This window comes from Blennius ocellaris, assembly GCF_963422515.1.
Source record: "Blennius ocellaris genome assembly, chromosome: 22".
NCBI classification, from domain to species: domain Eukaryota; kingdom Metazoa; phylum Chordata; class Actinopteri; order Blenniiformes; family Blenniidae; genus Blennius; species Blennius ocellaris.
The window spans coordinates 8025926-8051936 of NC_137671.1; the positions used below are offsets into that span (position 1 = coordinate 8025926).

General features: G+C 44.6%; 2 protein-coding genes across 5 annotated transcripts; both read right to left on the reverse strand.

The window, feature by feature from the left end:
• Positions 1-951: 951 nt before the first annotated feature.
• LOC308146763 (sodium- and chloride-dependent GABA transporter 2-like) lies at positions 952-7782 on the reverse strand (the record flags this gene model as incomplete). Its single annotated transcript, XM_080518680.1, has 14 exons — positions 7653-7782; positions 6220-6354; positions 5984-6124; positions 5815-5902; positions 5602-5734; positions 4455-4589; positions 3687-3790; positions 3407-3531; positions 3177-3289; positions 2921-3058; positions 1693-1795; positions 1463-1563; positions 1207-1377; positions 952-1101 (listed from the first exon to the last, which is right to left on the reverse strand). The coding sequence occupies exons 1-14, from the start codon at positions 7768-7770 to the stop codon at positions 952-954; spliced, it is 1755 nt and encodes a 584-aa protein (XP_080374806.1). The 5' UTR covers positions 7771-7782.
• A 2608-nt stretch (positions 7783-10390) lies between these two features.
• On the reverse strand, positions 10391-25307 carry kdm5a (lysine demethylase 5A). 4 transcript variants are annotated; one of them, XM_080518433.1, is made up of 28 exons: positions 24104-25307; positions 23354-23431; positions 22611-22733; positions 22229-22399; positions 21876-22061; positions 21486-21564; positions 21302-21393; positions 21036-21194; positions 20509-20628; positions 20247-20405; positions 19893-20074; positions 19630-19792; positions 19419-19538; positions 19123-19317; positions 18825-19006; positions 18605-18729; positions 18332-18482; positions 18005-18122; positions 17743-17919; positions 17215-17393; positions 16777-17095; positions 16135-16695; positions 15864-16022; positions 14908-15036; positions 14506-14653; positions 14142-14362; positions 13531-14004; positions 10391-11303 (listed from the first exon to the last, which is right to left on the reverse strand). In XM_080518433.1, exons 1-28 carry the CDS (start codon positions 24248-24250, stop codon positions 10968-10970), a joined length of 5253 nt encoding a protein of 1750 aa, XP_080374559.1. In that variant the 5' UTR covers positions 24251-25307; the 3' UTR covers positions 10391-10967. The 4 variants fall into 4 exon arrangements, with proteins under 4 accessions (XP_080374559.1, XP_080374558.1, XP_080374557.1 ...); XM_080518432.1 differs by having other exon boundaries at positions 18005-18125; XM_080518431.1 differs by having other exon boundaries at positions 20491-20628.
• Positions 25308-26011: the final 704 nt, after the last annotated feature.

Consider the following 26011-nt stretch of genomic DNA (forward strand, 5'->3'; position numbering starts at 1 on the left):
TAAATTGTGTTATATAAACAAATGTGCCTTGCCTTTGCTGATGCACAGCATATGAATAGGTTGTCCCGATAGCAGAGCATACTTCAAGATATGTTTAAAAAAACAACATGAAATTAAAATAAGCATATTTACTTGTTAATGGCAAAATACATCTTCAATTGTTCAGTTGTGTAAAAACAGAAAACGTGGCCAACTGCTGTGACAAAATGTGGCAAAGTTCAAGTTGTGTCAATACAAGCCGCTGTACACTGATTCAATATAACATACAAGCTTTATTCAAAACAATTTTTACAAGAGTAATATTTCTTTGTACACTCATTTTATGTTACAGTACAAAAATTTAACTTAAGTCTATATGTCACGATTGTCTTGTTAGTGTTCCAACTCTGTATTACAATTTTCATCACTTTTTATATAATTTCATTTATTCATAATCATCAATAAAGCATCTTTTTTTCCCCCCAAAACATTAAAATAAAACTGATTTAATCATTGAATATAATACAAAAATATAATACAAGTACAACTTCAGAAACAGGTAGCAATGCTGCAAAGAAACATCAAGTAGCTTCTATATTTGTTGGTATCCTAACTTTGAGTGACATGCAATGGTTAACCAACAGTATTAATTTATTATTGATATATTTTCTGACATACAAACATTGTTCTATGTATATGCCAATTTATTCATCAATGTCAGAATCAATTTTGGTCGATTCGATTATTGAATTCCCTGAAAAAAAATGATCTCATGATGACTAGTTTTCAAGGCTCCCTTGTATCTCCTCTATGTACAAAAATGCCAAATCCATTCCATCGTTAAGGCATGATCTCCTGAGTCATGTATGTCTGTGTTGAAGTGGACTATTTGACTCTTTCTTGCAAGGGTGCAGTAAAGTCCACAATGTGACTGCACCTAACAGGCCCCATGGGTGCGTCTGCTATAGGGCCTCATAAGTTTTCATCAGTCTCTGGTACGGGGAAATAGCAGTTTGTTGTCTTGGTTGCGTCTCCCTCGGGGGCAAAGATGGCCAGCAGTCGCTCCTGCTCCCTCTTGGTTTTGGGCAAATCATCAGACGGTGTGATGAGCAGCTGGATACGCTGTTTAGAAAAAAGAAGAAAAAAAAAGTTGAAAAAGGCCATTCTTCTTTCATATAAATAATGTTTACGTGTGGTTTATTTCCTGTGTTGTACGGATTAACGTACCTCTCTGAGATTTCCCTTGGTGATGCTGACTTTGTATATTATCCAAAGAGGGATGCAGACCATCGAAGAGAGAGCAAGCAGCCAACCAATAGCATAGCCCCACCATGGGTACACATATTCATTGTTGTACTTTAGGGGTGTGTATTTAATGAGGGAGAAGGCAAAAGTACCCTGCAAAGACAAGATGGTATTAAATAAAAAAACTTTTTTTTTTTTTTTGGAAATCCGTGTCATCACTGAGGTGACTGAAACTCACAATGCACGTGGCGGGGGTGAGGAACAACCAACAGATCTTGATGTAAGGTCCTGGGCGGTAGCCAATCATGTCCTCAATGTTATCGTAAAATCGGTCTGCACCTGGAAAAACACGATAAAGATGTGCCTCACCACGCTGTGTTTTCTAACTCGCGGCTGAATGGCGGCGAGTAATGAGGACAAATGCTTACAAAACACGGAAGAATTCCCCATGTGGTGTGGTTTACTCACCATACACCCATCCGATGCACACTGTTTCAAAGATCGCCATGAAGAGCAGACACATCCCGCTGGCTGCATAGTAATCAAAGAGCTGGAAGACATACATGCCTCCCTAGAGGGACGGAAAACACAAGAGTAGTCATCGCACAATTATACTTCCTTTTTTTGTTTTTACTTATAACACACATATTACATATAAGTAGAAGTTTATCGATGATTCCTGTACACCTCTTTGTATGACATGTAAAGAGACGTCATAAAAACTTGACTTATCTCAGGTCAAGTGATTTGCAAGAAAACCTAAAAACACACAAGAGTCTGGCTTCACAGGCTTGAAAGTCACTTGTTAAACAATATTTATCCTTTAGAAGTTGTAGCTTGTAGTCAGACTTTACAGCTGTCCTGTAGTGCAAGTGGGAACAATACATTTCATGACGCAAAGCATGAATGGAACACAAGATTTCTGTGTTAAGCGAGCAAACTGAACATGACAAGTTACCCTGTAAGGCTTCAACACTAAGTGAAAATGTGTTTTTACTGAAAGAAAATTATGCATCTATTCCCTATATATAGAAGTAATGTATTATTTAATTTATAATATGTAGTTTGCATATGTGAAATGTTTAGGCCTAAATATTGAGCACTTGAAATTTAGATCTGAATTGGGAGCATTGGATAACAATGCTTGAGACTTACCTGAAAAAAAGTTGCTCACAACCTTTGACATGCTTGTACTTACAAAATGATGACTTGTTGCCACCTCTGCAGAGCACTCATGTTTCCAACTGTGCAGAGGTGAAACCATGTCAACTACGTTGGACTCTGATCAGAGTTTATTTCAGCAGAACAAAGCATCCAACCACCACCACCACCCCACCACCACCCCCAAGCCTGATTAGCCAAGTATGTATATGAGTATTACGTCCACGGTATCGCGTGTCAATTGAAAGCTTCTTTCGGCGTATGATCCTGATAGAAAATGAAGGACGCGCGGATATCAAAATGTCCCATTTTGCTTTTTGACTGCACAAAATGTTGCCATTTCTATTGTCGGAATACAGTTGAGAGCTTGCCACGAAACAGTGTGTGTGTGTGTGTGTGTGTGTGTATGTGTGTGTGTGTGTGTGTGTGTGTGTGTGTGTGTGTGTGTGTGTGTGTGTGTGTGTGTGTGTGTGTGTGTGTGTGTGTGTGTGTGTGTGTGTGTGTGTGTGTGTGGTCTCAGAGGATGACTCCCTACCTCTGTCAGCATGATGAGGCCAAAAAGGTAGGAGACAATAGCCAGCGCTAACAGGAAGAGCTCCCTGCGGTTCTTGCGTCGGAGCACAGTGGGAAACATATCAACAATCGCCGTCACCATGCTCTCAACACACACAAACTGGCGAGAAGCGTTGCACAGAGAGGGAAAATAGAGGATACGGGTGAGTTGCATACACGCATCTGATGGGAGCCACAGTAACAGCGATGAAATTTTACAACAATAGTGAGATGTGTACCTGGCTGTCCAGCCCGAGAAAAACAATCATGATAAAGAAAAGTGCGGCCCACAGGGGAGAGAAAGGCATCATGTTCACAGCTCGGGGGTAAGCTATGAAGGCCAACCCGGGACCTGTGCAGAAATGAGGCGCAAACATGAGGAAGCATGAAATAATAACAAACAATGGGTTAAAGATTAATGAGGACATTTTATTTAACGACATGTTCGGTTCTGCTGTTGTTGCCTCACCAGATTCTGCCACCTCAGAAATGGGGACATTTTGTTCGTACGCCATGAAGCCCAGGATGGAGAAAATGGCAAAGCCCGCCACAAAACTGGTGCCGCTGTTCAGACAGCAAAGTGCCAGACAGTCTCTACAGGAGAACAGAACTCGGATTAACACAAAGACGCTTGTGTCAGTTAGACAGATATGTAAACAACTCAAAAAACGTTGTATTTAGAAATGTCTTTATATATATAAAAAAAAAAAAAACTGCAGTTCTTAGTTCTTAGTTCAGTGTTCACATACTTGTAGCAGTTATTGTTATATCGGTTGTAGCTTCCCAGAGCAGTCAACGACCCCAAACAGATGGCATAGGAGAAGAAGATCTGTGTGCCAGCATCCATCCACACCTAACACACACACACACACACACACACACACACACACACACAATATTTAAACATTAATTGAAAAACAGGTCTTTGAACTGTGACGTCACACTCATCCACATTCTTAATCGCTAATTTATGTACAGGAGTACAGATTTTCACGTGGCAGGCTTTTGTGTACATAATCACTGACTGACGTAAATGCTTCGTAGTGGAAACATGGAGGTCCTGTACTTTTCTTGTTGCTTCTGTACATTCATTAAGAAACTCTATGTTCGTGGATACACAGAGAGTGCAGACTGATCCGACATTCATCTCATGAAGCCTCACTGATGTAAGTGCTGCTGGTCTGAGCCGAGCGTTTTTGTTGTCCTACTAGGGTAACCCTGGTTATTTGACTGTGAGCATCTCGGTGTGGGTAGAGCTCATGTTTACAGTCTCAATGGTGTCCTGGCCCTGTCGTTGACCCCCGCGGTCCCTGCCTCTTTCATGGAGAGCAGATGGACCCAGCAGAAACTAGGCTTCCCAGCAGCGAGCCATGGGACACCTGCACTTGGTCGCCCGTGGACAGCGCACCAGTGAAAAGTCCCTCAATGGGGAGTGCGTGACTGACTTTGTAACTCACGGTCACTGTGATCGCACACCGCACCCACGCAGTAGATGACCCTGCTTGTGACTACGATACCTGCGGGTCAGCCAGTCGCCCCAGGTCAGGGTAGAGGTAGAACTGTATGCCGATCCCAGCACCAGGCAGGGTGAGTCCTCTGATCAACAGCACAATCAGCATCACATAGGGGAAGGTCGCAGTGAAGTAGACCACCTATATTGACACACACGCACACATACGGGGATGTGAACAAGTGAGAAAAAGAAAAAAAAAAGAATAAATAAACAACAGATGTCATCTTCATGTGCACCAGAACTGTCTTAGGTCTAAACAAACAAGCAGGGATGTGACAACCCAGATATTCAACAGAATGGATGACATTAAATATGTAGTGTGGCTTTTATTCAGAGACTAAAGTACTACTTTTATGGTGATGCCATTAATAACATCTATAGATAAAGATCTCAACCTGGCTTGTATCCATGAATATCTCTCTCACCGAGGCCCATTAAAAAGTCTGAAACAATCACAAACTGTTTGAGAGTTGATAAATGTGACAACGTAATTAGAATTATATTAAACAGCCAAATCTCATTTGACTGATACGGTTCTGACTCAAGGACAACCCCAGTAATTTAGATAATGTAACTACTGAAGGCCGTTATGGAGGAGCGTGGTGTTTTGGGGGAGAAATCCTATCACTGCTACCAATTATGGTGCCATTTTATGAATATCATCACACACTTTGTAAAGTCAGTGTAGCTCTCAATGCATTGCAGACGGTTTCTGGACTGGATTTGAGTGGTCGTTTGGCAGGGTTTGTCTCAGAAGCCGACGGCCCTCCTTAATGCCCTGTACCTGGAGCCTCCAGTCTCACACGAGACGGGAGAGGACACGGTGCTATTTTCTCTCCTGTAAATTGCTGAATTACTGCGTGAAAGGATTAAATGTATCTTCCCTGCATAGAAAACAAAGCCGCTTCAATATAAGACCAGAAAAAAAACCCCAACAACATCTAAATGGATTGCTTTTGCAGCCAACAAAGCACTTTGCATTATTAGTCATATTCAACTCTTTACGTTAACAGGTGCCATGCAAGGTTCCTCAATCTATTGGGAGCAATTAGGGTTCAGTGTCTTGTTCAAGGACACTTCCACATATGGACTTGGAGGAGGATGCAAACTATGCATACGCAGATTGGCGCCTGCGCCTGCGTCTCACCCACCTTTCCTGTTGATTTCACCCCCTTCCAGATGCAAAAGTAGCACATGGCCCAGGCGATGAGCAGACACACAGCCAGGTCCCAGTTCAAGGAGCCCATGTGATCAATGCCTGGTGAAATCCTTAGAGCTCTTCTCCTGTTGGGGGGGCGGGGGGCAGGTGGAGTTAACACAATCCTGTCGCAGTCAGCGTGATGAGGTTAAGCCTGAATACTCACTCCCAGAACTCGATGACAGGAGAGGTGATGTTTGGGTTGACCGTCAGGTTGAGTGAAGTGTTTCTCCTCTCAAACTCCACACAGTTTGCTGTTGGAAAACAACGGAATTGAGACATTTGTTCCTCCTAAACCAGCGAAGAGAAAACAATTAGGATTGCCATTTCTTTACCCGTGTTCCATGTGTTGTTGCAGGAGGACCAAGGCAGGTCCCACGAAAAGGAGAAGTACAGGTAGAAAATCCCCCAGGCCAGAACGACGATGTAGTAGAAGTTCAGCAGAGTCATTATCACCTGGGTGCCATAGCCAATACCTGAGCAAACACCGATATTCAATCAATTCCAGCTGATGTGGTGCATTTCCGGCGTCACATACTGGGTTCACGCCGAGGCGAGACGCCAGTTTTACCTTCAAACAGCGGACTGATCTTTCTCCAGGCAGTGATTCCGCCCTCGCTGGTGTACTGGCCCAAAGCGGCCTCCAGGAAGAAGACGGGGACGCCACACGTGAACAGGAAGATCAGGTACGGAATGAGGAATGCGCCTATGTTGAGAACGAGTGAATTAGTTACATATTGTTGCATCGGCTCCGTTGCGTTCTTCCCATTCTTTTTTGTTGTGAAATTCCAGCGGCGAAATAGGTTTGTTCCTGATTCATCATTCGCTTATATACTTTTATTGCTCTGCATTAAATGGAGACCTTCGTAGATGCAAGTACATCACGAAACTATCTTTTAAACCACCTGAAGAAATATACATTTCTGAAAGGATATAAGTGCAATTTCAATATCATGCCATCTTTTCACATTACCACTGAAATGTGAAAAATACAACGAATGACATTGACCTTGTGGACAAAAAGGCACCAAGTCAATTGTGACTTTATGACAATGTGGAAAAAAAGTGTATCGGATCTTTCTGCAGAACATACAATCAAAAAAGCTGCATGTTTCATTTCAAGCTGATTCGCTGCCTGTTGCCTACAGAGATCACATTTTCACAGGTTCACCCGCACAGACTGTCTCCGACTCTGACGCTGCCTCATTGAGATTAAAGCAGAGCTACTCATTTCTCAGCTCATGTCAAAGTGGATCAATTATAAATCAGTCATTTATTTGAAAAATAATTTAAAAAATCAAGTTCCTATTTTCGTTGTCATTTTTCCACTTTCAAAAAAAAATGAACTCAAATGTACTTCAACTGATCTTTATTGAAAATAGGATAAATAAAGACTCCAACTATGTGAGTTAAGCATGTCAACACCTGCCTGAGCTTTACTTAATTTAAAGTTTTGCCGAGACCCATCCACTCTGGTAAAGGAGACTTCATTTGATAAAAGCTGTGTTTTAGGCCATTGGATTTCCCGAGACGTCGCCACCTCCACGTTCGTGTGGATGCCCCGTCGGACGTGCGGCCTGCTCAGATTTCCGCCTCTCGACGGGAACAGCTGCAGCGAGCGAGGAGCAACAACAGCTGTCTGACCCCGCTTGGCCCTGAACTCTGACCAGGCCGCCCCGCGGAGGGAGGACGAGGGGCATCCAATTTAGCAGCTACACAAGCATGTCCGAAAGCAAATAAGGGGACCTCTTATTTTTGCTGCGTTTTTTTGTTAATTATGATATCCTCTCACTGATCTTTTCTTTTTTTTCATGAATTTTGCCAACAAAAGTGTTCTGCTATCCCAAAATGCCTTGCATTTCTTTCTTGTTCTCCTTACTAGTATGTAAGAAAGAATAATCTTTATTCATTAAGTGCAAATCTTGTTCCGGCTGTGTGTATTTAGTGGTCATATTAACAGAGAGGAGAAGGGAGGTTCGGCTCCACGTTAAGTTTCCCGCTCACCTCCTCCGTTCTTGTAGCAAAGGTAAGGGAACCGCCACATGTTGCCCAGGCCGATGATGGACCCCGCCACCGACAGGAGGAACTCCGTCTTGTTGCTCCACTGGCCCCGCTCCTCCATCTTCACCTCCGAGTGCGGCGCCATGTCCATGGTGGTGCCGATGCCATTGGAGATCTCCGACTTAGTAGGGTTTCCTATGGAAGACAAAGCGGTTCGCAGATCAGGGACGGAGCATTTCCAGCCGTTGTAGAGACGTATTCAACATTTAAAAAAAAACCTTTACTAAAGTTGTACAATGTCAGAATACGAACCTTCAAGAAATCGATGAACTATTTGCAAAGGAAACCCTGCTGCTTACCTTTCATGTCACTTGCTCTCTCCGATGCAGCGCAGGTTCCGCAGGCTCTGACTGTATCTGGGGATTTTTGTCTCTTGATGCTCAGGTTTTAGTATTTAACATGACCGCAGAGAGGGGCGGAGGGTTGTAATGCTAAACCAGGGGACAGCCCCCAGTTTCCCTCTTCGCGCCTGACCCCCGTCCGCGAGCAAAGTACATCACCTTTCTTCACTGGAAAAATAAGATGCAGCCCGAGAGACGAAGAGCACTGCACCTGTGAGCCCATTTCATCTCTGCTGAATAAACTATGCAAATAAATGCCATTTAAAAAAAAACAGCACCATGTTATCAGGGCTGTAAATAATAAGTTAATGAATACTCACATTGTTTCATTGAGTATTTTTTTGTTAAAAACAATTGCTTGCAGTTGCATTATCAACAGCAGGTATTCAATTTAACTCAATTTAAAACAGATTTCTCATAATAGCAACAAACCAAACATAAGTAACACAAAGTGAATTTACATTGTAACTAATGTAGAATTAAAACAGGAATATTCGGTTACAGGAATAAACTTATTGGTATCAATATTACAAATTGTGGAGGTAGCTTGTAAGTTGAAAAGTAGCAAAGATTTCATGGTGTTAAAGAGCAAGATTGAATGCTGGAAAACAAAAAAAACACTTTTTCAATAGTACCATGCCAAATAATAGCAGTGGTGTCTTTTAAACTACTACATATCCCACGTCGGAGTAATAATGTGTTTTAATTTTATACATCAACATTAAAATCAAATGCATTGTGGTGAAAATGCAAATATTTTTTCCAAGATATGTAAGCAATTAAAAGTAGTTTTTTTTTTTTCCTATTGGGGCCTCTTGGTTCAGTGCGATTGTGCATTTCTCGTTTTCTCTTCATGTCAGCACCCAGGGGCGTCTCTCAGACGGAGGCTAAAGCAAGCCTCGGTCAGTTCACGCCGGATTTGACCTGACCATGTTAAGAGTGGACATCAGCACTCACGCCAGCCCCCTGCCCCCCCCCCCCCCTCTGCATTTCCATTCATTTCTACTCCAAGCCTGTATTTAAAGAGTGTGTGTGTGCGTGTGTAGGATTGTCAAAATTCCACTTTTAATATCAAGACGCAATAATCAAATTCCCTGGGATTTTAAGAAAACGGGGACTGGAGGTGCCGGTGACTAATGAGGACAGAAAGGACATAAACAAACACAACATACCAGTCTTCACAGCACATCTCCGTTCTAATGGGTATAATGAGTAACAAAGGGACGCTTACTGTACAACATGAAAAGCTGTTTCCTCTGCATAACATATCTTAAAGCACGGGTCATCGACCTCTTTCAATCTGAAGGCTCCTTCAAGGGAACTGAGTCATGATGACTGGAAATAAAGACGCGGTACAGCCGGAACAGGTCGCCGATCTATCACAGGGCAAACGCTCACACAATAATAGACACTTTATACTTTACAACATTGCTCTGCCAGCAGGTGAAATTATTGTCGAGTCAAATCTAAGAATCAAGTTCTGACTTTTTCTGACAAGTAAAATTTGTTGTAGTATATATATATTATATATTGTTCTGGGGGGGGGGGCGTTACGTGCACCTTCCTTGATGAACACATTGTACCTCATAAGTACATCTGCCAACATTTTCACATCAATAGAAACTTAATACATTTACAGGGAAAAATGGTTTTACATTTATTTTGCCCACTATATGTGGAAGTGTTTAAAACTAAACCTCGTCCTCTTTATGCAGAGTCTCCATGTTCCCCGTCTTTGTCTGATGCTCTAAATCGTTTCTCTCTCAATTCAAAGACACGAGGTTAATCCGTGACTCCGAACTTTGCTGCAGGTGAGAGTGTTACTCAATTAAACCAAAAACATATTTAATGACTCATCTAATTATATATGCTCTTATGTGATATTTTCACTTTCTATTGTGCTTGGAGTAACACTGTAATAACCTCCCTCTGCAATAAAGTTTTTCTATTCTATGCTTTTAGTATTTCTAAAGCTTAACAAAAATCTCCAGAGATAAAAGACATTCGCCTTCATTTAGGTCAACCGTCATTCGTTTTGCTCATAATTTTGAGTGTAAAGTAATACTGACAACTGAAAGACCGCATTGGTTTTGGCGCTTTAACTGAAGAACATGAACCAATGAGGGATGTTGTGTTCATCATGGGAGATGTTGTTTATACTTAACCCTACAAATCTTGGGATTTGAGTTTACCTCCAGTAAATTCATCAGTTCTGATCCATTTACACCCGAAGGCAGCTTAGACTCATCAATTTAGCTCAGATCTTTTTGGATTTTGAGTAAATAAAGTATCCCAAAAAAAAAGTCCCATTTCAAAGTCATTTGACTAGGAATAGTTTATTAAAGGTGAGAAAACAAAACAAAAGCCACAAACCATTTGTTTAATTGCTTGAAAGCTATGTACATTATAAATAATTCCACTACAGTACAACCACTTGTTTCTGCTAATCGTTTGAGACTCACGTGTTGAGAAGTTACAATTTGAGGGACCTGGCGGAGGACAGACGGGGAGCGCGTCAGGTCGTCCCGGCGGGAGGGGGGGGGCTGACGGCCTCACCGCTTGCGGTGAATACAACAGCTGAATTACAGTAGGTGAGTGTTTGTTGGACTGCAAGTAAATATACCAACACCTTGTTACTGTTCAGGGGAGGACTGGTAGGAAGCTGTCCCGAGTGGTTCTACACCTAAAACTGTTGCAGAAGGACTGAATAAACACGGTAAAGAGAACGTGGCCCAGCCGAACCCACATGGAAACTTTCCTCTTGTGCTTCGTACTTCAGACAGAACATGACTCTCTCCTCCGATTGCTTGATTCATAACAGGTCACTCCCCCCCCCACCCCACGGGTTGGATCTCCAGCCCCGGAAACTGGCTTTTGATTGAGGTACTCAAAGTCACTGGGACAGTTTTTATAAGCGCTAACTGCCCTGCTGGGGCTCCTGCTGTTGCTGGTGTGAAGTCGCCGGATGTAAGTGGGCGGTGGCGGCGGCGGACCACGACGCCATCACCGAGGAAGAGGGGACGCTCTGCATGACGCCGACGCCGCCGCCACCGACGCCGCACATCGACGTCGTGAGCACCACCACGCTCTCCTCCGGCACCTCCTCCACCGTCATCCCGCCGCCGGCGCCCGTGGCCTTCCGGGAGCAGTCCATGCAGATGTAGTCTTCGTTCTCGGCCATCTCGCAGGACACGCCCACGCAGACCTGGTGGAACCACTCGTCGCAGCCGCCGTCGCACTGGACCCAGTCGACCTGGAAAAACCAAACAAACAAAGTGGCAGTGCTTTTGGAAAGAAGGCTAAATTTCTTCGTATTGTTTACCAGCACGCATGAAAACAGGCCAGTTCGCCATTGTTTGGTTAATGATGGCGAGATACCGAAAATTTGAATTTGGCGAGGCGCTTCTGGATTGCAGATGATCTACCAAACAATATAAACACTGTTGTGCACATTGTGCAAATAAGAAAAAAATCGAAATAAGACTTTTCGGGGGTCTGTGTCGCTCTCTGTATACATATTTATATATACATATCTCCATTTCTCTTTAGTTCAGTTTTCTCAAGTACAGCTAAATTATAACAGTCCAATGAGGAAGAGGAAGTGAAGGTTGTGACGCACGAGGTGAATAAACAGGTCGACAGCAGCACGTGGACGGGACCCGGGCTGTACGGCGCCTCATTCCACCACAATGCTCAGTGTACAGACAGATTCAGAACTGCTTTAACATTCAGAGCCTCTACAGTTGTCTCCAATCCTTCTCCACCATAAGAAGAAGAAAATTTCCGAATGTAATGTGTCACAAAACAAAGGCCCAGTTGGTTTCGTTGCCCTCTCTGCTTTGCCACCGACTCTGGACAGACGATCACGCTGACTGCAACCGCAACTGCAAACCAGTATTGAAGACTTGCACATGGTTGGAATCAAGTAAACACAGTGAAGTGCAAACACAACTGAAAGCACACAGCAAGCCGATTCAGTTTCAGGCGGCGTTTTCTGAATTAAATGCAGCGGGTGTGTATACCAGAGAAGACACAGCAACAAACCCACTTCAAACTGGACGCGAGAGCCCAGAACACCCACAGCGACACAGGACACATCAGATCGTCATAATTATTTGGTACAAATCAGGAGGAAAAAAAAAAGAAAAACTATTAGCATTTAGACAGAACAACATTCTAGGAAAATGCAGTTGACATTTTCTTTTTGAGAAGGAAATAGCTGAGGAAACACTGACACACATCCAATCTGGTTCAAGGCAGCACTTTCACAGTTTCGTCATTCCTACATAAGTGACACAGTTGAAGGTTGGTCAATAGCGCTGCGCTGATTGGCTGCCCCCGCGCACACACAGCAGATGGAAACGAGCCACTGGTTAACTTGGTGGACCGTCTGCAGCGCGTTGTCCAGAACGGACCACTTCCAGGGCGTCTGGTTAATGCGTTATGTGTAACTCTCTTTAAGGTGTTCCAGTCCGGTTATCAACTGTTGATATTCAATAAAGTTACACGATGTGCATTTGAAGAAATGTTTGTCATTAACTCTTGTCGTAAGCAAACAAAAGCTGTGTCACCTCCAGGTAGACACAGGAAACGACTCAGGAGTGTCGGCAAGAAGAACCGGTAACAGCCACCGGACATGTTCACACAGTGAAGAAGAAGATGGAAAAAAAAAAAAGGACATTTCATTAATGATCATGAGGGTACGCAAGGGAAATGTTCACACCATTCATTAGAAAGCTCATCTTAATCCAGCCAGTAATAAAAAAATTTATATCAGGGTGGTCAAAGCCAACTTTAGTCGAGGAGCTACGTACAGCCTAAATTTAATCAAAAGGTTTTTGTAAATATTTAAGATAAAAATATTTCTATCCGATATGTATGAGCACACTCTGAAACCATTCACATTTTCTGCACTTCAACAAAAGGCAATCTAAAATAAATAAAGATTATTGTGTCTTGGACAAACACTGTAATCTGCAGATTTCTTCAGCCTTCAGTTCACCTTCACTCTTTGGGTTTGATGCGAGGGTAATCTTTCTCAAAAAAAAAAGAAAAAAGAAATGGAGGCTTGACTGCAGGTTCCTGCTGCTGTGTTTCGCCCTATAATACTTTCAGTGTCGTTCTGAAAGTACGATGCAACTTCTTGCCTTGTGAATTGAAATGAGCAAAGAAATGTCGCCACAAGATTATACATCAGTAATTATCACGCGAGACGTGTCTGTATGTCTATGAAATAAAGTGGTAAAACAGCAACTGAACACGGGACTGCGGTTTTGGAAGATGTGCAGTCACATGACTTCTGTTAATCGCTAATCTGTTGATGCGTCCATCAATCATCTATGATTCACCCCCTGTGGCTCTTTCACTGCAGCTCAGATCGGAGGTACAGACACTTGGGCATAAACTCCATGGAAAACAGTCACTACCCAAATTAATTCAAATCTTTTTTTTTGAGGGGGGGGGGGGGTGTTGTGTCTCACCTTATCTTTACACGGTCTCTGGCAGTTCTTTGCTGCACACACTGCATTCTCGTCATTGGAGTCCTCGGCCCCTGACCAATCGTACTTTGAAGGAATGTCGAGAATCTTCTTCTCCTTCCTCTTCTCCAGCCCTTCCCTGATGGCTTCCGCCTTCGCGGCAGCCTTCTCTTTCCGCTTCCTCTCCTTCTCCTCCTTGGCTAATCGCTTGGCCAGCAGCTTCATCTCCCGGTTCTTGTCCAGGTTGAGTTTGAGTTTCTTTTTCTTGGGTTTGCCGCCGAGGCCCAGCTCCAGGCCGACTCTTTTTAGCTCCTTAGATTTGGCCGGCCGGATTTCTCCCATCGTGGAAGCTCCGCTGGCTGCGGCGGCGGCCATCAGCATGTGGTGGTGCTCTGCTCTTTCCAACTTCCGCTTCCTCTTCTTCTCTGAATCTTTAAGCTTGATCTTCAGAGGTTTCTCCATCAGAGAGTCATCAGGCTTAAGAAAGAGAAACAAAAAAATAAATGACTAATTCCAAATACCAAGTCTGTGCGTATTGCTGGCACATTTTTCCATAATTCATTCGACCTCGTACAAACTGATCATTCGAGTTGTGCAACAGATGGCCTCCTTACCTCCATGACCTGCAGGAACCGCTCTTCGGAGGGAGGGTGCGTGGCCTGCAGGATCCTCCAGATGTGCTGGGTCTCATCCAGGGACACCTCCAGCAGGTCTCCCAGCATCATCAGATCCTCCAGCTGGGCCTTAGCCTGCGGGGACAGCTCCAGCACTGGCGGCTCAAGAGTACGGGGAACCAGAGGCGTCTTCCTGGGCTGCTTCCTGGGCGTGCTCACGTCTACAAACACGACGGAGTTGAAGAAATGAGTAAGGGGAAAAAAAAAAAAAGGTTATGAAATTCATTCAGCAAAATCTAAAAGAAATCTGCCTTTAATGGTTTGAGTATTTGAGACAATCCTCGCGGGTAAAAGTCGTCCTTACTTTGAACGCAGGACTTGGAGGCTGAGGAGTAGGCGTGCTCGGCGCAGAAGGACGGCGTGGCAGCGGGCCACATGTGACTGACCACCTCCTCAGACTTGACCGGAATCTCCTCATCGCAGAACAGGTAGGGCTTCACCTCGCCGGGGTCCTGAACGCAGACGATACACGACAAGGAAACGTTGGTACACAAATCCAGCTTGCCAACCTCATTAACATCATGTTAAGCCGACACAACATAAAAACACTCCTATGTACATAAACCAACTTGTATTCCCTTATTATGATAGATGTGGGAGAAATGCATTTTTAGGATTGCTGCAGTTTCTTTCTTGCCAATACGAATGAATTGTGTCGGAATTCCTTTTTTAATCAAACCAAACGGACTCCTGCTGCAGTACAAACCTTCATGTCATAACCATAAGTCTCCCTGATGTCTTCATCCGAATCCGTCTCCTCGTCGTCGTAGTCCACAGATTGGCGTGGCGACGCAGCCCTGCTGAACCCAGACTGCTGAAACGTTTGGATGTGGCCCTGTGAGAAACAAACACAAACGCCGCAGCAGTTTCACAACAAGCAAAACTTCTCTGAAATAGAAACATGAGAATTAAAAAAAAAAAAAAAAAGTATTTTGTATTATGCTATGAGATAAAACTAGATTAAATCTTCCCTTTTCAAAAACTAGATAGTGTGGCCACTATTCTGTGTACCTACATCAGGAGTCTCCACCTTTGTCCCGGTGCCTATACTTGCTCAAGAGGAACAGTTGGGTATTTCTCTTCAAATTGTATTCATTTGTCACAATATGAATGAAACTGAATTCAACAGAAACAGAAGAAAAAATGATCGCAATCAAAACTAAATGAAAATACAAAGACAGAATTTGGGGCAGAGCTACCAAAAGAAATGGCTGGAGGTTTTACACCTGAAATGCATGGTCAGTCCGATCTGGTTGTCTTGTGGACATTCATGTTTGTGCGCAAGGGGGGCAGTGAGTTCAGTCACAACCTTTGTTGCCTCATAGCAAGAAAGGTACTCCAGTTTCTTCTCACAACCAAACACAAGCTTGTTAATTGGTGACTGCAAAGTGACTTTAGGTGTAAATGTGTGCATGAGTGATTCGCTGTTTCCCTGTGCCGGCTCTGTGATAGGCTGGAGGGTCATCCAAAGCATAGTGAGCCTTTTGCCTTTAGCTTGGCGAGCCTCCAGCCCCAACAATCCAAAGGGATGGAGCTGGTTTTATGGATGGATAGAGGGATGTTGATGCCCTCTTCTGGAGCACTCCATTTTTGCACCGTGGATACAATATCAACATCAAGACAAGTGTACTGGAATCTTAAAAATGTTGGAGCCTGAAGTACCTGTAAATCAGGGTTGGCTGCAGCTTTCTGCAGTTCGGCATTGATGATCTTCTCGGTTTTCTCCCGCGCTGCCTGCTCCACCATACGCTGACTGAGTACAGACAGCTTTGCCAGCGCCGAGGACAGCTCCTCTGTGGCGAGAGACTGCCGTGCTCGGTCCTGGTAGATCAGATTGAGTGCGATTCAAAACAAGATTTTCAAAAAGATAGGATGTAATGTAAATGTAAAAGGAAAAAAAAAAAAAAAAAAACAGCGAGATGCTCCTACAAACCTGCCAGCTCATCGCTCTCTCGGTCAAACACTGGAGAGCTTCTCCCTCCGGCAGACGCACCGGCAACTTCTGCAGTGAAACCAGCAGCGACAGAATCGTCTCGAGCCTCGGCCGCCTCGACCGCTGGCACAGTGGACACAGGAATTTGGATTCTTTGCTATTGCTCTGCCAGCCCACGCCCACTTTCTTCTGAGTTCCCGTCTTGGGCAGTGGCACACACGCGCCGTGAAACCAGTCCTTGCAAAGTTCACACTGCAACATGAAGCCGCTTGCAGTCTTTCGACAGAGGCAGAACTTGACCTCCTCGATGCGATCCGCCATGGCCATCTTGGCTAAGTTGGCGGCTCGGAGCGAGTGAATGGCGTCCACCTCCTTTTGCTCCTTGGCTTTAAAGGCTGCGACCACAGTTGAGGGCTCTCGCGCCTCCTCGAGGCTTTCGTCAAGGTCGCTGAGCGCATCGGGATCAAAGCCGCCTCTCTCCTTCTCCATCAGCTCCTTGACACGTTTTCTCTTGCTCTTGCTGTTGCCATACACGCCGATGTCCACGCGAGGACTGAGAACCTGGAAATACACACAACTTAAGTTTGACTGGAATTCCAGATGGACAGACCTTAGAAGCCACTTCATCTCCTGATGGCCCACCTGCAGGAGCGTGTAGGTAGAGTTTTTCTTAAGAAAGGTGCGAGCTGTTCTCTCTCTCCAAGCTCGGGCTGCGGCCACCTGAGACTCCACCTGAGCCAGCGGATCAAGCCGAACGGGGATCGATCGACCCCTCGCCAGCAAACTCTCCAGCTGCTCCAAGTACGCGAAGCTACTGCCACTCTGGATGGCTTCCACCTTGGCAGTCCAGTCCTTGGCTTTCTGCAAGGCCTCTCGCAGAGCCAAAATATTAGGCAGATACGCTGGGATATTCCTTGCTTCCAGGACTATGCTCTCCAGGGTTACCATGCTATGACGAGGCCTGAGGACAAAATTAGACTATTTATTAGGAAGTAACCCTATTTAAAAAAAAAAAAAAAAAAAGAAAGAAGAGTGTGGATATGAACTATGTTTTCCATCTTTGCACATGTCAACCCTTACCTGGCCTGCAGGCAGGCACGAGCTTTATCCTCCCATCTCTCTGAGACGGTGAGGATTTCCTGGAGTTCAGCCATGGCCTTCTCGACTGCATGGTGGGGCGCCAGACCCACGCCAGAGTCGATAAGCCTCTTCATTAGTTCCAGAGTGACACGGTGGGGCTCAGCAAGGGTGATGCGTACCTGGGGTTTGAGAAGGAAATCCAGAATAAATGTTTAATTTCACACCAAGACAGAAAAAATCCTCAGTTTTTTTTTTAATCACAACTGTTTCATACAGATGGTTCATAATAGTTGTAGCTTTTTTTTTTTTTTTTTTTTAAAGGTCCTTTCAGAAATCTAAAAAAGAAAATATAAACAACAATATCACAGATTTTAACCAACCAAAAAAAACATGCTGGTTATTCTCATTATTGCAGCATGAATGCCCTGCTGTGCCGAGCAAGAACACAGCAGCTCTGTTAAATTACACCACAATCACAACAACTCATTAAAAGCAGGGAAACAGTCTGCAGCTCTGATGAAAACTCACCTCGTCAAGCCAGCGGGCCTGCTGGAGCTCCTGTTTGAGTCTTGGCAGCTCTGGCAGCTCCACGTCCAGCCCGCTGCCCAGGTCCAGCAGCGCCTGCAGCTTGGAGGAATCGGGCATCTCGTCCGACAGCGCCACCTGGGAACGTTCGTGGAAGTCTTCCACGTTCTCCAGCAACTCCTGATTACAAAAGAGGTGATGAGACACATTTAGAGGAAAAGGGAAGTATGAGTGCGGCTCAATGTATTTACAAACGAGGACTCACTTTGACTTGTCGAGCCTGACTGATGATGCAGGGCAGCCTGTAGAGCTGGTCTACAAAGGCCTTCAGCTCATCCACTGTCAATTTAGTACGATTGCGGCTGCTTTCAGAACGTAAACGACTGCTGGAGACGCACAAGGGAAAAAAAACATTGAAATTTAATTCCACCAAGATATACATTTTCATTTGGAAAAAAAACAACCCATGTATATACTGTTGTGTGTATGTGCAGCCTATCGATGACATGTCCCCAGCTGGTTTGAGAGTATTCATTAGATTGCCTTTCAGGTGGACCAAATTCAGGAGTTACGAGTATTTTTATCTGCAGACCTGTGCCTTTGCTTGCGGCTGAGCAGCAGCTGGGCTACAGAGGAGCACGTCTCGGCCTCTTTCACCATCTCCCGCAGGCGGCGGAACAAAGTGTTTTCAGGATATTTTCTATCCTCTGCGTCCTCCAGCAGAACCTTGAGCTCAATGAGATCTGGCAAAGTCAGACAACGGAAAGGCATAAATAACTTCGGACAAACAATTAACTGACGACAATTGACAATCATTCTATTCAAATTCAGTTTCATGTCCTGTTAAATACAGAAAAATAAACACCTTTCTTGTTTTTCTGGTCAGCAGCCAAAGCCTCATTGACCCTCTTTGCCCATGTGTCGTAGGACTGAGCCCGCATCTTTACTCCATACAGCATAGAAGGAAACTCCTCTAGATCATAGCGATATCTAAAATACACAGTGACGGTATCAACATGAAAAGATCTCAACAGAGTGTCATATTTCTTAACCATAAACTGTAATTCCAGTCGTTTTCCACTCACCGAAGACACTTGTTGCCAAGGGGACAGTCACAGAGGTCTGACGCATGGTGGAGACACACCAGCCGGTCAGGGCTGCAGGAACACGTCAGTGCTGACAGGAAACAGGTCGTCTTACATTTGTGGCACTGGCGCTCATCATCTGGAACAAGCTCAAAAACCTCCTGATCTGATGAAAGTACCCCCTGTAGGCGAGACAGAAACGTTATTGCACCAATAATACACAAAGAAGAAAAAGCCTTAAGGGTGCCAACGTCTCTGTAAAGTATTGGCTTGTGAGACGACGGAGATTTTTTTTTACCATTTCCTGGACAGCCTGTCGGAGTTTGGTCTCTTCTTCCATCATCTCTCCAATTTCTTTGAAGACGGCTGCAGCGAGCTCCACATCTAGGCTCTCTGGATCAGCGGCCATCTTGCACAGCAGCTCCTCGTGGGAGAACACACAGTACCGGCGGAGCCGTCGGTAATGAGCAACACACTGGCGACCCATTGGTAACTGAGGCACACGGGGTAAAAATTAAGAAAACACACAGTTAAAACCCTTTCTGATTGAATTTTCTTTTTAAGGCTGAATTGATCATTTCTTCTGAGCCTCACCCAGTCCGCTGTGCAGAAGTTGACAGCCTCAGCAAAGTTGTAGCCCTGGTTGAAGCCGCTGTGGTAAGCTCTGGGAAAAGTAACCACAAACTCCCCTGCACATTGATTTGTTCGGTACACCTGGAGGGAAAATATACATCAGACTGATAATTAATGCTGATAACAGACATATAAGCAGATCCAACAATAACCCAGGTCAAGGGCGACATACAGGGACACCGTGTTCCATGAGGATGTTGGGATTCATGATGGTGACCAGTTGATGGAGGAGGTCAGGCTGGGAGTCAAACAGCTCTGGAGCCAGCTTTTTCATCACAGCCTCGAGTTTCTCCGCTGCAGAGGCTGGCACACCATACCAAGTCTTGGGCTCGCCCCTACAAATCAGGTAAACGGGAATTAATCACCACATTCAACAGGAAATGAGATCAGCCACAGGAGCACATCTGAAATGTTTCCAAGTTTGTGGACCCTCACCAGTGCAGGAAATTGATGGAGTAACTCCAGTGGTCCTCAATGTGCCAGCAGAATGAGGAGAAACACATGCCCACGTATAGCCACGGTACCTTCATGCCCGAGATGTCTACGTTGATGTGAGTGAGCACGGACTGCTCGAGCACAGGCATGTTGTTCAAGTTCCAGCCTGAGTTGGCATACTCCTGGCAGACGATGTCAGAAATTTTTTTTTTTAGTTGTGTCAGAGCAAATACCGTGTTTATACTTAATGGAACTCGGTGTTTAGCGTTTCCAGTACAAAGCAGATTACTTGTTATACGAAGACAGAACAAGAAACAACAGCTTATGAAAGGCTTGTGGAAATACTCATCTCACCTCCTCATCTCCCAGCAGCCTCCTCTTGCCGTCCTTGACAGGGAAACCACTGCCGACGTCCTTGGAGCTGATGTCGGCGCCGTACTCCACGATCACATCCTCCTCGATGCTGCTGACCAGACGCCAGAACTCCTTCTCTACTAACTCAGTGGGGACCATCTGAGGGCATCAAGAAGACCAATAAAATCATTTGCTTTCCCCAATCACTGAAAGGCATGTGAGCTGCTGAATTACTCTAACTCACTGGGCAGATTTTACATACATGTACGGGCATGTTGAAATAGTCGGACTTGAAGTGGTCGGCCATCTCCCCAAAGCTTTGCAGAGTGTACTCCCTCACAGCCTGCTCGAAGCCAAACGCCTCCCTGGGCTTACTGCACTCCTGTGAGGGACCAGACACACCAACTTTATTGTAGTCTGCAAACACATCATGCACTCTCCACACAACGCATATCAATTTCTACAAAAGAGAACGTCACTGTATTGGTCTAAATATGGGATTTTCTCCCCGCCCTGAAAATAGGTCTGGAAAAAGTGGGGTGGTCTTTCATTCGGGGGCATCATAAGCATGAGACACCTCATTGAGCCAATCAAGCGTCATGAGTCAATGTTGATGATTATAGATTTTGTGTACAAATAGTGAAGTCTGTCCAATACACATGTCTCTGTCAAACAAACTGCAACTGAATCCAGACACCAAATGCAATAATCACTCAAGACGCAAATTTAAGTCTCACGAAACTAAAAGGGAATATGTGAAAATCCTTTATGACGTTATGTCATTATTACCTCAGCAACACACTTTGGGCACCGCCAATCCCCTTTGGGTATATCCTGCAGCGGTGGGATCAGGCAGAAGGTGTGGTAGCTGTCATCGCAGCCGTCACACAGCAGCAGCCGGTCCTCCTCATCGCCTCGTCCACACACCAGGCAGAGATAAAGGTCAATCTGGGGGGGGGGGGATGCGTAATGGAAATTGTAGATCAATGAGTGGCGCAAAAGGAGATAAACATCAACAATGATGCAGAGTCTGAAGATATTTGGATGCCACTTACAAAGTTCACCTCCAGAGTCTCCTTGCGTGGTCTCATTTTGATGGCAAAAGCCTGAGCTTTGAGGTGACGCTGCTTCTTATTGAATCCATCATCTAAATAAAAGAGGGGAGGATTGATGAAGAAGAATAGAGAAAAAAGAAAAAGGCTTGGATACAGCCCGTGTCGCTTAAAAAGTGACATTTACCAGCTGAGACAATCTCGAGGCCGACCATCTTGGGACTCGTCGAGAAGATTTTGAGGCCTTTCGGCTCCTTGTTTTCCCTCTGGAGAAACAACAACAGCAAACTGTGAAACAAAGTCATCCTGCTAAAAGGTCAAGATTTTATGAGGGCCTCTGGTGAGAATGCCTGCTGCAGCTGACAGTACAGAGAGACAGAGGAGGGACAAGGCAAGCGAAAGATGTCAATGTTGCAACGACTGAACTTTGATAAACGTGTCACTTGTGCACAGGAATGAAGGATTACAGTCACTGAAACAAAGGACCATTTCAATAACTAGCTGATGACATTGGTAAAGTCAGCTTGGGTTTTTTTTTTGTTCCTCCAAGCAGCTTTTTATTCGTTTCACTTTGTACCTCTGACTTCAGGCGTCTGGACCGCCTCTCGGGGTGAAGCTGGTCTTTGGTCTCCGCTGCATCGCTGTCCCGGTTCTTCTCCTTCTCCTCTTCATCCTCTTGCTCGTAGTCCTCCGCCGCTTCCTCGCCAACCCCCTCATCCATTTCCTCTCCGTCGTTCCCCTCGTCATAGAGTCGGTGGCGGCCCTGATTTGAATAGGAAAGATGAGAGCAAATGTGGTTTGAGAAAAACGTGTCTGTTCAGGGTGTTTGAATAGACATGGACGCTCTCCTACTCCTCTATTCCTAGTTATGGATAAATGTTGTGCAGCAAATGCACACACTGAAGGCAAACTAAAGCCAGCAGTACTCACAGTAAGCGTTGCCCCTGACTGGAAGAGCTCATAGGGGTAAAGTATTCTCTCGTAATGCGAGCGTAGAAGTGAACCGACACCTTTCCCAGGTGGAAACCCCATTCGACTTGACACTTTGGACCATATCTTGTCTTTACACACCGTCTCAAAGCCGCCCTCAGAAGAAACGATCTGTAATGCAAGCAGGAGTTCGACTGCAGTCATAAACAATGATAATACAACAAAAACTTAACAGTCACAAAACTCTAGTCAAATGTTGCAATGTTATTAAAATGAAAGCACCTATCAAAACTCACCACCTACCTAATGAAAAAAATTTTTTTTTCCATATCTATTCATCAAATGGCACAATAAAAAGCTCTCCAAACTGATCTGGTTTTACCTTGCTGAGTTGATAAAGGTCCAAGATTTTTCTCTCCACGTGAGGGAATCGAATCTTGGATCCCTGTAATTCCCAGAACTTTGCGATTTGATCCAAAAAGTTAAGCTTAACCCGAGTGAGGGCCTTGACAAGAGAGAGAGAGAGAGAGAGAGAGAGAGATTAGAAAATTATGAATACAGGAACTCAATGTTGGGCAGATACGCTCATTCAGGCACCCCAAGCAACAATATGAATGACTGACTTTGCTACAAAATCGTAGCTCACTGCTTGGTCATGAGAAAATCAGATAACCGTCACACTGGAGCCGTCTCGCTGTCCCAAACTGATAAAAGACAGACATACCTCCAGGAGAAGCTGTATATGTGAATATCCCATGTTTGAGTCCTTCTTTCTGCATTGAATTTGTATATCCTCCTTTCTGTGAGTGTGCAGGTTCTCATTCGTTTCCTCTCAATATGCACAAGAAGGCATTTGAGGTTAATTGGGATCTAGAATAAGTGTGAATATGAGTATTTGTGACTGTTTGTCTCTCTATATTTGCCCTATGACAGACTCGAGTTATCCACTTGTTTCCCCCCCCCCGGGATTGGATCCAGACACCCACAACCTTGAGGTTGAACTTCTAAAAAATATTTGGATGGAGGGATTTGATTGTTATTCCTAAAAGTTTAAATGGAGAACATCTTGATGCAGCAATGCTATTTTTAATCCCTTGAAAGCATCTTTTTCTTTGGCAAACTCACCTCAAGTTCATTCAGCCGTTGCACTCTGGGAGTGAAGCGGAAGTTGCGTACTTCACAAGCAAAGGGAGGCTGCCAGTCCTGATAGACAGGGAAATAAACATACCAGGTCTCAGTCCAACAATTACAAAAACGAGGAAGTGACAGTAGCAACTATACATTACAAATATAAATAATTGCTTGTCTATAAGGAAAAAACACAGTCCACAGTACACTGTCTTAATCAAAAGTTTCCTGTTTTAAGCTTTTTTTTTACATTTATTCCAGCCCTGAAGATCTTTTTTTTTTTTTACAAAGACAATGCAAGACACAATAGGCCTTGATATTAATGTATACATTAATTAACTGTATACAACAAATAATCTATTCACGTGTGTGTGACATGAGCAACAGGCCTGCTTATGGGCCAGTGGCGCATATTGGCCGCTAACGTTGAACCTTACGCAAGGTAATTGAGCTAGCCACAAGTCAAACGTAAACAAACGATGAGTGATCAGTCCTGCCGAATGCAAATCGCAATGCATGAAACTTTTCTGAAGCACACCAGCCGGTGTCACACAGCTCCAAAACATTTCCAGCTGGGTGCAGAGACATTAAGCCTTATTTGACCTCTATTAGAGTGGCCTGATGGCAACTAGTAACGTCTTTGCCTTACGCCAAATTCAGCCAGGCCCAAAGTAAGCCAGCGCCGGAAAAACAAAATAACCCTCCCTATTAGACTTTAATCCCATGTTCCCGAATATGAGAGTTTACCTCGGGTGGTCGGATCTTGCAGATCCCCGTTTTCTCTGCAATGGGTCGGATTTTGTTGATGAATCCTAAAGGATCCGAGAAATCCTCCCAACTCGGTTCAAACACCGGGCATTCGGGAGGTGGGACGAACTCGGCGAACGCAGACATGTCGGGGTGTTTCCAGTCAAAGTGTCTTTTTAATATCAAAATAATGCGAGATTAATAAAAAAAAAAGAGAGTTGATCTCAGCAGTCCATGATTATTTTTTTTTCAGCAATGATGATCTTCTTGGGAGAACTTCCTCCGTGTCCATCGTGATCCGTCAAAATCTCCCCCAGGAAATATATCACTTCAGTGAAAGAGCATCCCGATGAACCGTCGTACCATGATGGGGTATTTGAAAACACAACGAGCAAGGTGTCCCTGATTATTGTGTGTCCATCATCCGTAAAACAGCGGGCCAGGCCGGGGTAGTCCTCACCAACACTGCCCCTACCTGGGACGGAGGCCAGGGTCGGTCCGGAACGCCACCATTTCTCCCTCTCCACGACGGCAGCACAATGAACACAGCCCCGCTGCCGAAACTTCGGGCGAGGAGAAGAGCAACAAAAGAAGTTTCCACGAGCAAAAAACAAAACAAAACAAAAACAAAATCCACGCCGGCTTCACGACTCCGTCCGCGGCGTGTTTCCGCTAACCCCTCCGCCGCTTCGCCTCCTTACCTGTGCAGCGCACGAAGTCTCCATGATGATGCATTTCTAACTAAAAGTTATTTACACTTGTCGTCGTCTCCGTTGGCCCCGTCGCTTATTAGCTAACATAATCGTGCTCGCTCCTCGGGCTTCCCCCACCAAAATAACGCGTGACGTCCGCGTTCCACTTCTTGCCAGTGCCTCCTCCGAGCTGGACCACAACAACGGGAGGGCTCGCAGCGGGCGTACGTCGTTGACTGGTGTCTTCACTTTGCACGTCGGCCTCCATTCATTGAAGCACTCCGGGCAACGGGAAGCTACGAGCACACGGCTAATTCGTTGGGCGACAAACAGCTTAGCCACTGCGGCTCGTTGCGCAGCTAACATTTACGATAGCCGATGAAGTCGGGAGAACAAGACGGTCCGCCTTTGATAAAATAGCTTTAATGAATCCATTTAAGAACGTAGCAGCGGCCTGGTCTTTTTGTTTCCCCCGCAGGCGACTTCCCGTCTTATTTAGCGTCGTCTGTCGACGTTGTAGCCACATTAGCCGACGCGTTAGCTGCGACTAGCAAGGCGGAGGTAGCAGGAATGATGCGTTCAGGAAAACTCAGATTTTTTAAAAATTGATTTTGCATAAATAAGCGCTTCCTGATTTTCAGACATTTTGGGTTGCAGCGGTTTGCAACCTGAGGCTCTCGAGCCACTTGTGGCTCTTCAGCTCCTCTGCAGCGGCTTCCTGCCATCTTCAGAAAATGATTTGTAAATAAACATCTTGCTTCTTATGTATTTGCATTTCACACTGATTTTTTTAATAGGACTAATCTCAACTAAAAATACCCAATAAGTTCAAATATCTCCACAAAATATAATGTAAAACAGGTCAATTAATAGCTAGAATCGCCTTTAAAAAATATAAGAAAAAGCTCAAAACACTGAAATACAGTGAAAATAGTTAAACTAAAATTATTAAAATTGCTTAGTGTTTTTTCCCCCCCAAAAAATAAAATAAGCAAAGATCGGTCAAGGAGAAACAGAAAAATGAAAACAAAATTGTTAGACAAGCTAAAACTGCTCAAACCACTGAGGAAATGCATAGTGACTAAGTGTTTCAATAGCCTAGGTGCATTAAATGGCTAAAGCGAGAAAGTCCACACAAAAAGAGAAATAAATATCTAAAGTTGGCTACAGGAGCTAAACGAGTAATAAAATGCATCTAAAGTGCACCGAAGACACT

Coding starts and splice junctions, on each gene's coding strand:
- kdm5a (XM_080518430.1), bottom strand. CDS start 24,250: ATGTCTGCGTTCGCCGAGTTCGTCCCACCTCCCGAATGCCCGGTGTTT. Junction 21,565..21,875: donor CCAGACGCCTGAAGTCAGAG/GTACAAAGTGAA, acceptor TTGTTTCTCCAG/AGGGAAAACAAGGAGCCGAA. Junction 11,304..13,530: donor AGAGACCGTGTAAAGATAAG/GTGAGACACAAC, acceptor TGGTTTTTCCAG/GTCGACTGGGTCCAGTGCGA.